This window comes from Oryzias melastigma, linkage group LG6, assembly GCF_002922805.2.
Source record: "Oryzias melastigma strain HK-1 linkage group LG6, ASM292280v2, whole genome shotgun sequence".
NCBI lineage: Eukaryota > Metazoa > Chordata > Actinopteri > Beloniformes > Adrianichthyidae > Oryzias > Oryzias melastigma.
In genome coordinates, this window is record NC_050517.1 from 32,091,619 (window position 1) to 32,105,660 (window position 14,042).

At 39.6% G+C, this 14,042-nt stretch overlaps 1 protein-coding gene across 1 annotated transcript in view; it reads right to left on the minus strand.

Moving 5' to 3' along the window:
• The window catches only part of LOC112152539 (cat eye syndrome critical region protein 2 homolog), a gene marked incomplete in the record, with an annotated part of 51,409 nt that overhangs the window by 24,198 nt on the left and 13,169 nt on the right, over positions 1–14,042 (minus strand). The window contains 1 exon segment of the mRNA XM_024282189.2: positions 2,887–2,981. Coding sequence (XP_024137957.1) covers positions 2,887–2,981 — 95 coding nt within the window.

Sequence of the window (14,042 nt, forward strand, 5' to 3'; positions counted from 1 at the left end):
CTCAAAGTCCCACATCCATCATCTTATGATAGATTTAAGAAACGTTCCCAATGGGATTTTAATTATGATCCAAAATGTAGGACATAGTTTCTGCAGGGCGGCAGGAGTTTTTCAGAAATTCCCTTCAAGGTTGTGAGCGGAGCAATCTCCTCCACGTTGATGAGAGCTCTCTGTTTACACTCCCTCCCACTATCTTACCGCCCTTCTCACCTCCAACCTAACATCAACGGTGCAGCAAAAAGAGCGAGCAATATCGGCGATATCCAGCTTTGATCCAGATGTTTAAAGATTATTCCAAAGGAAAAAATATGAGGAAAAAAAAAACATTGTTTTAACCACAAATGGTCACTTTAAAAATATTTCCTTGAAAGAGTTTGTAAAATTCTAATAAAGATGTTCATTTAGTCAGAATGTGTGTTTAGGTCAACCGAGCGTTAGCATTAGCATTAGCCGTCCTATGGGAAATCTCATCATATGTTAGCATCAAGCTGGTAGACTTTAGCATTTTGCATTAGATCAATCTCTACTTTTATGGATTGATTAGTGATCTATCAAGCTTAGATTGATTCAGATCGATTTTATCAACCCAGCCAAGAAAATTAAGCCCCGCACATGCTTTTTTTTTTTTTAAAACAAATATTCCAATATAAATATTCTGAAATTTTCTAATGGAATTTTTTTTGTCTGCTCCCATTTCAAAAACATTTAAATAAAGAAATATAAGTCAAAAATGCAATTTTGAGTTTAATTCTTTAAAATTTGTGTCCTTGATCATTAGAGAAATGCCACAAGAACATTTTAAAAACGGTAAAAGACAATTTTATCTGAGTAGGACTTTAAATAAGATTCTGCAATGGTTGAAAAAATAGAATTATTAAGTTCATCACAATAACAGGTGAAGGAAGTCCTGAAACATTGTTTCTGTGAGGGTTCTGCCATGGACACGTTTCTGGTGGAGCAGATCATTCTGTACTCCTCAGTTCCACCTCAGAAGAAAACAAGTGTTTGTGAAGCATCGAGATCAGAGTAGACAGAAACGGCTCATCTCAAAAGAGCGGTGTGTTCTCCTCACACAGCTTCCCATCAGCCCCTGCTCGCCGCTGGTTCTCTACATCCTCCCTGCGCTCCCCGCTCTGGCAGAGCGTTTAACGTGTGGATGAAAAGGGCAGCTCCATGAAAGGCCAGAGCTGAGCCCCCCAGGACGCCGCTGCCTGTCCAGTCCAATAACGCCCCCCTCCCTCTACACTTATTTAGGGTTTTCTAATGAGACGGCGGATGGGAGGCTCCAACAGGGGGAAGCCCCGTCAGCCTGAACACATCTGTACATTTGAATAACAGACCGTCACTTTCTCCCACCACGCCGGCGTGACAGAGAAAACACACTTTCAGCAGCGTTCGCCGCTCGCCGCGTCTCACCACATCACTGTGACTCAGAGTTCCTGTTCGGCCTCCTGGTGGTTCTGACTCAAATGGACGGGAAGGTGGGGGTTACTGCGGCAACCTCATTAACCCAGTCAACAGTTCAGTGATTCCACTGCATCTCCGATGTCCCATCACTTCCATCATGCAACTCTAACACAGAGCTGACTAAATAAATATGCAGAACTCTTCATTCAGAAAATAAACCAAAAGGCTAAAAAAGAAACATCTCAGTTTCCCTTTTACTCAAGAGACAGATGATATCGAAGTGATCAAAAAAAGTGAGTTTAAAAAAGCATAACAGATTGTTTTATTTGACGTTTTTGCAGTAAAGTATATTTCTATTTAAATGGGTTTTTTAAGTGTTTTACATAAAACAGAATCAAAACTCAAACACTCACTAAAAACATCAAATTCTGACACTAAAAGTGAAGTTTAAAATCATCATTTAGATGAAGATTAACTCAAAACTGTTCTGAATAGAAAAATCTCAACATGAATTTTAAAATAAACTTCTGATGGAACGACAAAGAATGAAGCGACGGTTTGAAAGACCAGATCTCCTCTGGTTCTGGAGCAGCCTTTTGGAATATTTAGAAGATTTTGGTTTGTAGACCTCAGACTAGATAGTAGAGGTTAAAGGGTCAGTAATTTATGGGGGTTTGTCCATGCAAAGCTCTAAAATTAAAATTACATTTCAGTCGTTTGTGGATCTAAAACAAATTTAACAAGATTCCTTGAAAACTGTTATGTTGGGGAACACTAAAGAACAAGGATCTGCCTTCCTGGTTGTACTGACCAAGACCGCCAAGACTTAAAAAAAATTCTAAAGTTTGGGGCGACAGGTCAACCGACCCGGCTCCATGTCTGAATTCAAAAAGAAATCAAATTTTAGATGCATCGATTATTAGGGCTGTTGATTGTTGCTTGGGTGGCAAGGCGATTTGATTCACGAATCGAACCACAATTCTAACCACAATTCTTACTCTTTAATATAATGTATTGAAAATTAAAATCGTATGTATTTAATCACCATAAGGTTTACCCTTATTTAGTACAGGAGATCAGAATCAACACAACTGTTATAAACACAGATTTAGGTAGAAAGAAATTGTGTTTGTCGATTTAAACTACTTTTTGTCAATCTTCTGGTTAAGTTCAACAGTAATATAAAAAGCATCAACATTACTGTTGTTTTGGATCATTTAACAACTAAACCTGAAACTGTTCTTCACATTCTACATTCTATGCATTATTTACTGGTGAAAACCGCATGAAAAGTTGTTTGTTCAGGTGACAGCATCAGCTGATTCACGTTGATCACATCCGCCCTTCAGCTGTGCAGAGCAGCAGATCAGTGCGAGGCTGCGTTTCTCCGCTTCAGAATCCACTACAGTTACGTTAATTGAGTCCGCTGTTGAAGAGAAACTTAAAATCCAACATTATCCCTTCTTGTGTTGAACTCACGTGATGTCAGTGCGCTGGTAGCATCCCTGCAACAGACGGGTGACGAGGTGCCCGAGAAAGTCCAAGTCCTGTTCGGACACCGCCTTCTCCAGCTCCTGAACAGAAGAGACACGAAAGAAAATGATCAAGAAACACCAGAACAACGTTACTGAAGCTGCACAACACTCGGATAATCAGAAGTTTTTAGACGACAGAAATAATGGCTGGTAGTTATAAGATTCTCAGAAGAGACAAAAGGCAATAAAAAGCCAAACTGCAGCTGGGATTAGAGCTGCCACAAACCAATATTTTAATAGTCGACTAATCAGTGATTATTGTTTCTGATTAGTCGACTAATCGGGTCATACGCAAACTGGATGTAAAGAACACATCTTAACCATTGTTAGCTTTAAACTAACTAAAACTAGATATATTGCATTACCTGCAATAATGCTGTTAGCTGAATTTGGCTGCTGAAGATGCTAGTGCTGATAGCTGAAGATGCTGAAATTAACACCTAAAAACACTGAAGCTGATAGCCAGCTAAAAAATTAGTTAAATGCAAAATTAGCCTAAAAATCTGAAAAAAGTCTAAATTAGCCAAAACAGTTAGCATGTAGCTGAAATATTAGCTAAACTCCAAATTAGTCTAAAAAACCTTAGTAAATGCCAAAATAGTCCAAAAAGTTGGAATTATGCCATTACAACTTTCAACTTAACTACACTCTGACTCCATATAATATAAAGCAACGACTTATTAAATTAATTAATAGTCGACTAGATGTCGATTGGTCGAATAATCGCGGCAGCTGGGAGTATTTTCGGCACGAATCATTGCCGGTTTTTCTGCAGGACGGGCGACGGGAACTGGCCGGTCTTTGGTTTGCCAGCTGCAGCACGGGTTCAAGTTCGGCCTCTCCCTGGCATTGTGCGCTCACCATTGAGATTTTATGAAGCGGCAGTAACCGGCAGAGCAAACTCTGAAAGATCTGAAAGACGGCAGACAGCGGGGGCACAGAGCCGCCGGTTTCCCTCCTCTGCCTCAGTCTGCAGTGAGACCAGAAAGCCAAAAAATGAAGAGAAAAAAGCACAAACTTTACAAAATGTCTCCTCTTGCAGAGAGTAGTTGTCTACTAATTACAGAAGACATCTTCCATCCCAGTCTTCACCTCCCTCTATTGTTCACTAATGCAGCAACAGGCACGTCCTCCTATCTTTACGGGGTAAAGGAGGCTCTAGAGTCGAGCTCTCAGCCTGCCCTCTGCCAGGAGGAGCAGAGCTGAACTCAGAGGCCAGCAAAGGTCAGCGTGCACACCTTCTGGCCATGGAGACTGACGGAAAGCAGGAGTCAACAAGTCAGCACGATGAAAAACAGAAGAGGAGGAGGAGCTGAAAAACAGGATAAGATAAATGTTTCTGCTCCAGGTCAAGAAACAAGAAAGAAAAGAAAACAGCTGTTTGAGAAAACTGCACCAGAACTGAACCTGATGGTATCAGTGAAAGCCTTCCACGTCTAAAAACACTAAAAACAATCACGCTTAACTGCACAAAACAGACTGAAATGAACTAAAGAAGTTCTAGAAGTCAACTATTGATAACATCGTCGGCTTTGGAGAATTAAAGTAAAATGGAGGGAAATGGTGACCTGTTTTTGTTTGTATTGAATTGAATTATTCTGAAAATAACAATGATAAAAACATTTCTTTGGGTGTTTGAGGCTCTTAAAAAAAGACGTGCTTCCATTTACGCTGTCAGCACTGATTTAGGATGGAAGACCTAATTCCCAATGATCCTAATTTTCTGCCTCTGTGGTCCCGGAGTGTTAGAAATGATCTTTGTAGGAGAGTGCTGCTGAGGGTCAAGGGTCAAAGACGGCGTTCAGATTAGTGACTGAAGCTGCATCTCAATGCTTTTATGAGAATTACTCAATATTATTTCATTTCAGGAAACTTCCGATAAAATACTTTGTAACAGTTAAAGGAGCCAAACCATGAAAATTCTACTTATTGAGTTTTTAAGTGTGTTATACTGTTCATTCCGCACTATAAACAACCTCATAGTTTTAAACCGTTCATTTCTGAGTAAACATGCGCTCTCAGGAGTAGCCCCTCCCATATCCACAAAAACGAGCAGGTCCTCACGCGCTGATGTCACAACGTGAGACAGCCCCTTTCAGGAAGAGTCTGCCCCGCCCCCATGCTAACACAAAAACGTTCTCTGTAAACCTAGCAGCTTGAGCTAGCCTGGAGAAAGGGTGCAGACTATTTTCTGGTGGAAAAGGGGAGAAGACTATTTCCTGGAAGAGACAGGAAGCAGAATTTTTCCTGGTGGGAAAGAGAGAAGACTATTTCATAAAAACTGGGGAGAAACAATAAGTTTGTTTTAACGAACCTTTTATTTTGATCCACATGTATCATCTAAATAAACTAAAAATAAGATCTACAGTATAACACAAACCAACCAACATAATCTGCTTAAGACATTTGAACATTGTGCTAGTATAAAGTGCTGTGTCTGTGTCTGAATGTTAGAAGTGGCAGAAATGAAAAATTTAAAACTAAAGAGAAACAAACATTTTGAAGAGTTGCATGTTTTACGCCACTTGTGTCATCCCAGTGGCATACAGTGTTCGGTGCATCAGAATGGGGAGGACGGAACACAGACTATTATGGAGCATAAATTACATCATTGACTTTACAGATTTTGTGGTTGGTCTGGTTTAACCCATGTCTCCTGTGTTGGTGGAGATTTCAGCAAAGTGGATTTCGAGGGGATGAAACCCATCTGTGGCACCTTTTGTACCAGTGTTTTTATCTCCATGGTAACCACACTTTGTTGAACCTCACGCCAGATAACAGACCCAGTAAAGTTCTTGTAATCAAATCTCCTTTCTAAGCACTTTTGCAAACAGATCACTTTCTTTTTTGCAGTGTCGCCTGAGGGAACAACATACTGTATACAATGGATGGGCGGAGCTGCTGTGGGCGGGGCAAGTAGAACTGAGATAAAATGGGGATAGTTTCAACCAGTTGTTGTGTCAGTTTATGCACAATATACTCAGTGAACATGGTTGATGTCAACGATTTAAAGGAGGGGTGTCAAACTCAATCACACAGGGGGCCAAAATCCAAAACACACCTTAGGTCACGGACCGAACAGGATAAACATTTATTGAACACTCTGAAACTAAATTTTTAAAACTTTAAAACTGTAACTTTTCTAGACATACATAGTGTTACCTGGGATAATTCTAGTGTGAATGCTGTAAGCTGAATTTGGCCGCTGAAGATGCTGAAATTGATACGTGTAGACGCTGAAGCTGATAGCAAGTTCAGTTAAAATATTAACTAATTGCAAAAGTACTCTAAATAGCTTTAAAAAAAAAACTTAGGTTAGTCAATACAGCTAGCATGTAGCTGAAAAATTAGCTCAACTTTAAAACAGTCAAAAAAAAAATCTTTTAAATGCCAAAACAGTCCAAAAAGCTACCAGAATTACAATTTTTAAAACTTTAAAGCTGTAACCTTTTAACATAATTCTGAATAATAAAAAGTCAGGAATATTATTCCAGAATAAATCAACTTAAACCTTAAATAACTTTCAATATTTTACTCTCCATAAAAATATATTTTGTCAAAATTATACAAGTTAGAAATGAGCACAAGATAACATCGGGTCATTAATAACAATAAAATAAAATAATCTGGAGGGCCGATAGAATTATCTGGAGGGCCAAATCCGGCCCCCGGGCCTTGAGTTTGACCCACGTAATCTTACGTATATTTGATTAATCGCTGAGCAGCTTTAGAAATGATTCAATAATCAGAGACGCGTCAAGCACATATTTTAGCCAAGCATCAAATATTTAAAGCAAACATCTTAGTTTCAATGTGGAAGAACAAATGAAAAGGCAGAAAAGTTAAAAACAGTGGAAAAAAATTAAATGGAAACAAAAAAAATTATTAGTCTTGTTTGAAAAAAAACTACAAAAAAGTCCTAGAAGTGATGTGGGACTTATTGATTTAACTGATATTTTTTCACTGAAATATAAACATGCATTTTATAAATAAATAGTCTTTATATAGTTAAAGTATCCAGCATCAAAAGTCGATCAGTCTGCGTTCGTCTCCCAACAGAAGCATGAGGAAAAGCAGCAGACCGTCTCTCCAGGTCCTCGTCGGCTAAAAGCCCCTCCATGAGGGACTTTGATCACAGTTTGAAAGGGCCCGGGGCCACAGCAGGGGGAACAGGTTGAGATTTCAGCGCGGCAGATTGGAGGTCTTGCTGCAACCCGTGAATTAACACCACCCATCCTGAACTTTGAAGTGCCACATAACATCTCAGATAGCAGAGGAAGGAGGGATCAATTCTGGCCGTGTGCCCTCCTTCTTTCAGCTTTACACCCGCCTGTCCCAGAGCCGGCCGGTCGGGACAAACACCTGATAAAAGTCTGCCAGGAACGGCTCTGAACGTGGAGTTTGTCCTGCTGGGACTTTTGCTTAAATAAATACAAACACAAAACACAAGTGGAACAGGCTGCAAGCATGCAAATCCCAATCCTAATCTGTTGATAGACGTGTTCTAGCTGAACAAACACTTTGTCCTCCTTCACTTCATTTATTCATTTTGTCCAAAGAGTCAAATATAATGTAGGGGAGGAAAAACAGCATTTTACCATATAGTATATTATGAAAAAAAGAACAATTTATGAAGAATAACAGTAAATATATAAACTCATTGATTTCAAAATGCTGAAATATGCCACTACAATTCAAAATGAAATAGTTCCGATCCCGGCAGAGTTTTGTTACTTGCTCCCAGAGATCCTGTTTCAGCTGTTTCACTTTCTCACAAGGAGGTATAAAGATGTAAAAGAGGTGAATAGAATGGGTGCATCGTTCACACGACCCAGCAGGCCTGCAGAGGTGCTACGGAGAGGCCGAGTTTAATCTCCGTCTTGGTTTAGTTAAAACCGTTACGAAAAGACAGCTTTCTCCACAATAAACAAACAAAACTCTGTCCTGGGTTCACAAAGTTTGCAAAAAAAAACTTCTAGAACAAGTTTCTGAAGACAAAAAAAGAAATTGTAATTTGTTTGCATCAACACGATAAAAGAAAAACGGGCTGCGGTGCCCGTTCCCACTGGGGCAGCTGGGGTTTCAGCTCTGTAGAGTGGGGCGTGGGCTGTCCCGTGCTGGGCGGGCGCTGCAGCGATGCCCCCGTGGTCGGACTAGGCCTTGATTAAATGGATCCTCGTAATATCGTTTCTACACAGTACCAAGCCAGATGGTTTCCTTAGATCTGTAGTTTTTACTCATCGTTCACTTTAGTTGACAAGGGTCCTGTTGGGGGAACTCCAGGCCTCGAGGGTCGGTGCTGGCATGTTTTCCAACCATTGAAGTTCCTTATTGGCTAAGCACACCTGATCAGGTAACCAGCAGCAGATGAGGCAGCAGGATGCCGGCCCCTCGAGGACTGGAGTTCGACACCCTGCCTTACATAACCCATGCATGGGGCACTATCGATTTTTAGAAGCGCCGTTTTTTGAAAAAAAAAATTAAGGCTTCTAATTAGTGGGCCTTATAGTATGGAAAATACCATAAGTATAGTTTTTTAATTGACATTTTCATCATCAGAACACAGTGGATTCCTTAATAGTCTTTGTAAAATATTTATATTTTTGTGTTTTTAATCGCGTGACGTCATGTTTGTCGATGAGAATGTGTCAGAAATGCTAAAATCCAGGGTGCTGGATAGTCTCGCAGACTTTATTTCTTACACAGATTTTCAGGAGTTAGAAAGGGAATTTGGACAAAACCTCTATTACCAAATTCTTAAATAGTATGTGAATCCATTAGGAAACCAAATCTGTAAAGAAATGGAGCAAAAAAGGCAAAAGTGTAATAGCATTATGGGATGATTCTGATCCAGGTTCTACAAACCTCAGTGAATAGATGAAAGGTCATGAATAAACTATCTAATCTCCTGATAAGTTGAACTTAAAAACCAACAGAGGGTGTACTTTCTTTCCATGGCTTTTGCTGAACTATTAGACGGAACTGCTGTGGGCAAAACAGTCAATTCACTCACTGGTTTGAAGAGAGATTGGAGGGTGAGTCAAGGCTTAGTCAAAGGTGTGTCATCACCTCCATTCCTGGTGGGCCTGGCTTGCAATTACAAATTCCCCCTGAAGGTATATGCCACCTCTCGGCACAATCCCCCGCCGTTTCTCTTTCTACTTCTCACCAGTCAAACCGCTTTCCCTCTCCTGGCTGTTTTCCTCCCAGCGTCTGCGAGGCCTCTGAGGTATTTAATGATCCCCCTGACAACACCCCAGCTGCCTTCTCAGCATCACCCGTTTCTTTTATCATCCTCCTTATCTCACGGTTTCCACACTCCAGCCAGTTTTTGGCTTCCTCTGACTGGACGCTTCGCTGTGTTTCTGTTGGTTTAGTAGAAAAAGCAAATGTACCTGAACACAAGCCTTTCCCCATTTCTCACACAGCACTGCCACGCCTCATTAAACATTATACCCATTTTTATTGCCGTCACTGATGCCGCTATCATGTGCTTTGAAAAGTCTGAATTTAAGCATGGAGTTGCATAAACTACTTAGACAGCAAACAAAGCTGCATATTAGGTATAAGATATTTTTTAGGGTTGATCGCCAATTTATCATTCATTTTTTAAATAAAAAGTATTAGTCAGAATACATCCTGCTAGTTATTCCACTGATATCCACTGTGTGAGACCAAATGTCAAAGAAAACAATCCAGGAAATCACATAAATTGATTTTCAAATAATTTATTTGTACATGAGTAAAGAAAATAGATCTGAAAACAAATAGTTACTTCTTTTTTAAGAAGCTCTTCTATCCTCCACTGGCTACCTGTATTAATGTCACCAGTTTGAACTGGTTATCTGTATAAAAGACACCACAAACAGTCAGAGTAAAACCTCTCCACCCTGGACAGGACCAAAGAGCCAAAATACAAAAAAACACTTCTTCTTGTTCAATGAGAAAGGGGTCTAGAAGACAGGTTGTAATTTTTGTATGGGCAAAAAAACTCGACCGAGCATTTTCTCATCAACCAGGACAAAACTCTCCGGTGTTTCCTCAGGTAAAGACCGCCACTAAAATTAGTGCCATGTACAGCTGAAGGTAATAGCACTGACTTTACACCTGAAGTGGGATGCAGTTTGTGAGTAAGGCATGATGGATTTATTCAAGTCTTTCATTGTTAAAAAAAAATGTCTCAACAAGAAACTGGGGGTTATGTTTATTGTCTGTGATGAGTTTTGAAAAATAAGTGTCCTTGCCCGTTTGACATCTTAAAAAAAAATATTAAAAAGAAATTAATAGTTGACTGTATAATTTGCTTTTCTATCTGCTCTCCTGCAAATTCTCTTTAGGATTAAAGTAGCCCCGTTTCACCAAGGCATCTTTCGATTTGGTTTCAATATTTTACCCGAGCACCCGTATACTCGTTACAGCCCTACTAATGACCAAGTCCACGGTGCGTTCTCTGTTGTGAGGAGGCTGTACCACATGCTGGGTAAAATCCAAACTATTTAAGAGCTTTAAAAACTCAGGGGCAAAAGGATCCTTCAAGTTGTCGACATGAAGATTAAAATCTCCAATTATTATTATCCCAACATGCCTAAGGAGAATGATGGATAAAAACTCAGAAAAATCTTGTGAAAAACAGTTGGGAGGATTTGGTGGTCTGTAAACAGTGACTGGTACATTAGTGAACAGGAATGAATGATATTCAAATGAAGAATAGTTAGTTAAAGAAATTGCTTCAGTTTTTATATCTTGTTGAGCAACTGAAGCTGTTCCACCACTCTTACTTTTCCTGACAAAAAATACTAATAAAACTTAAAATAAGGTTGAGGGACTTCAGTGAGAATGAGCTGCATCAGTACCAAGCCAGGTTTCAGTTAAGATCAAACAGTTCAAATCACGGTCAAGAATCAGATCATTAAATATAATTAAAGAGAACCAGCGGAGCAGACATGTCTATAGGGATATTAGATCAAACCTACAGAAGCAAAAAAGAAAAAAGACCCAGAGGGAAAAAATAAATATGCATTACATCTAAACTATAAAAGAAGAATCTCAAGCTAAACATAAAAAATGCATTTAAATGCCGTGCTAATAAAGTGAAAATATTATAAAGGCTGAGAAAACCTGCTACCTGCCATAATCATGAACATGAATTTGGACCTTTTGTGGTGATGCAATATGGTTGAAACCTTTGCTGCAGAGACACAAATAACTTGTGACTTGAAGAGTCACAACCTGAAATAACAGTAACAATAAAGGAAAAGAATATCTCTATTTTAGACAAAGGGTGTGTTGGACTGGAAAAGTCCGTTGATCCAGACAGAATCTGCTTAATTTGGTCCAGATCGAGTCCTGAACCTTGCCTTTGGTCTGTACTCAAACTGCCATCAAACTGACATTTCTGTTTTAACCAAAGCTTGTTAACAACCATGTGACTCAAGATCTCTTCAATCATTGGCCAGGAATTATGAGGGCGGGACAAAGCAATGAGAGACAGAATAATGGAAGCTCTAGGCTTTGCAAACCCTTGTCGAGATAGTTCATCAACTCAAACTTTATATTTCGTTGTCCAATTTTGGTAGGGCATGCTGCAGCGCGGTTACTGAGGGGGTGCCAGCTATGAAGGTAAGCTGACGTGTTTATGACATTTTGAGTCGCTGTGTCTCATTGTTGTGCCGCTATTATGTTTACATCCCGTTAGTGGTAATTTTAGTCCAGTAGTTCCACTCCGAGTGTATTCAGACTGAGGAAACTCAGAGCGAACCGGAGCTCAGTCTGATTCAAAGTTAACCGAGACCACCAGGAAATATGGGTCAGATAGTGGGTCCTGGTCCCGAGCCACGGTCCACTTATATGTATTCAGACTGAAAATGTTTCCAGATTATTGGGGGAAACAAACTTTGTTCCACCTTAAGTGAGCTAAATGTGTCCAGTAGGGCTTTAACGAGTATCCAAGTACTCAAATCTTTACAATTAGCTCCCAAAAAGTCAAATATAAATAGTCGTAACATCCAAAATTGCCAATTCATGATCTTTATAAGTATATTAGAGTGTAGTAGAAATACAATTCAGACCAAAAGTAAACAAAATAGTGATAAAAATTTTTATTTTGAAAGCAAAACCAGCGAGTGTTTTTTTTCTGGAGTTGAAAAAAATTACACTGAAGTACAAACTTACTAATATATGTCCGGAGAAAACCAATTTTTTTAACACCGGAGCTTCAGATCCAGAGTTTATATTCTTTTGATTCCGGTAATTCTTCAATAGTTTAGGCATGGAAAGCACAAAAGTGATGTGATTACGTAATCAACGTGATTAAGCTAAATCTGCAGCAAAGCACTGATACGCAATATTTTAGAACCTAAAGTTCCTGCAGAATTTTGTGGATGGAAAAACCGTGGAGAACATTTTCAGGATTTTGTTAAATGATAAAAAACAACAGCGATGTTTAGGTTTTATTTAATGCTAAAGCTAAACAGGAAGCTCACAGGAGAAAAAAAAAACTTGTTTAAAGTGACAAACGCCATCAATCACTGCCCAAATCTGTGTTTTTAATCACTTTGTTCATTCTGAACTCCTGTACTAAATAAAAGTATAAATGATGGTGATTTAATTAATATTTTAATTTAAAATCATCATGTAAAAAGACATAGCAACTGTACAAACATACTTTATTAAAAAGTAAGAATCGTGGTTCGATCTGTGAATCAAATAGTCATCTACGTATCGATCCACAGCCCTCGAGTCCAGTCTGAGCACACCCAGTTATTAGACCCGACTGAAGACATTATTTATTCTGAACTTATATCTCGTGTTTATGACTTAAATGAGCTGCGAGGAAAAAGAAGTGGGGCAGCCTCGGTATCAGCAGCCAGCTGCAGGTTACCGGAGCCTGCAGTTATCAGGGGGCTGGGCCCCCCCATGGGCCCCCCCACACTGAGAGCAGACACTTTCCATGCCTCAGCTCTTAACAGCTCCTCTGGGGTCTATTTCACCAACAGTTGGAGGACGTGTGGAGGGGGAAGGGAGACCTGTTTGTTGTGTAAAGGCTCCTCTCTTCCTCTCCTACGTCTTTCTTTATTTCTTCCTCCACCCCCCCGGCCGGCTCACACATGGCTCCTCCAGAAGTCATCATCTGACAACACCCTCCACCCCCACATGTAACCACCTCCTGCCACATGACAACAAGCGCAGTCGTAACACCACAGGAAAACGCCCTCACATCCTCAGGATGTACGGCTCGTCTAATCAGATGAAAGCATCAGCATCTTTTAACTCACGCTCGTCTGACGTCTCCAGACGAGACGGACGTACCTGGAAAATGTATTCCGATTACAAAATACTAAAATGACTAGTACTTCCAATCCATGTCTTGATATTTGCAGTTTCTGTATTAATGGAAATAGTATTTTATGAATAAATATATGTTCACTTCATGGCTTATCCTGTTACAACTAATCAACTATTAAAATAGTCGATGACTAATTTAATAGTTGATTAGTTGTTACTTTTTATTATATGGAGTTGAGATATAGTAAGTTATAATGGAGTTATGCTATATTTTTGGACTATTTTGGCATTTATTAAGGTTTGTTAGGCTATTTTGGAGCTTAGATAATATTTCAGCTTCATGTTAGCTATTTTGGCTGATTTAGGATTTTTTTTTTTAGGTTCATTTGGAGCTTAGCTAATATTTCAGCAGCATGCTAGCTGTTTGTTGCAAACTTAAGCTTTTTTCAGTTTTTCAGGCTAGTTTGGCCTTAACTAATATTTTAGCTGGCTCTCAGCTTCAGGGTTTTCAGCGATCAGCATTAGCATCTTCAGCGACCAAAGTCAGCTTACAGCATTAACACCAGCATTATCGTAGGTAATGATATATACCTAGTTTTAGTTAGTTTAAAGCTAATGATGGTTAAGATGTATAATTTACATCCATTTTGCGCGTGACCCGATTAGCCGACTAATCAGAAAATACTTGGTGATTAGTCGACTATTAAAATAATCGTTTATGGTAGCACTACAACGAAGCAACTTTCCCTGATTCACAAAGGTGTTCGGCAGTTTTACACCGGATGCCCTTCCAGACACAACCCCCCCCCCCCCCCC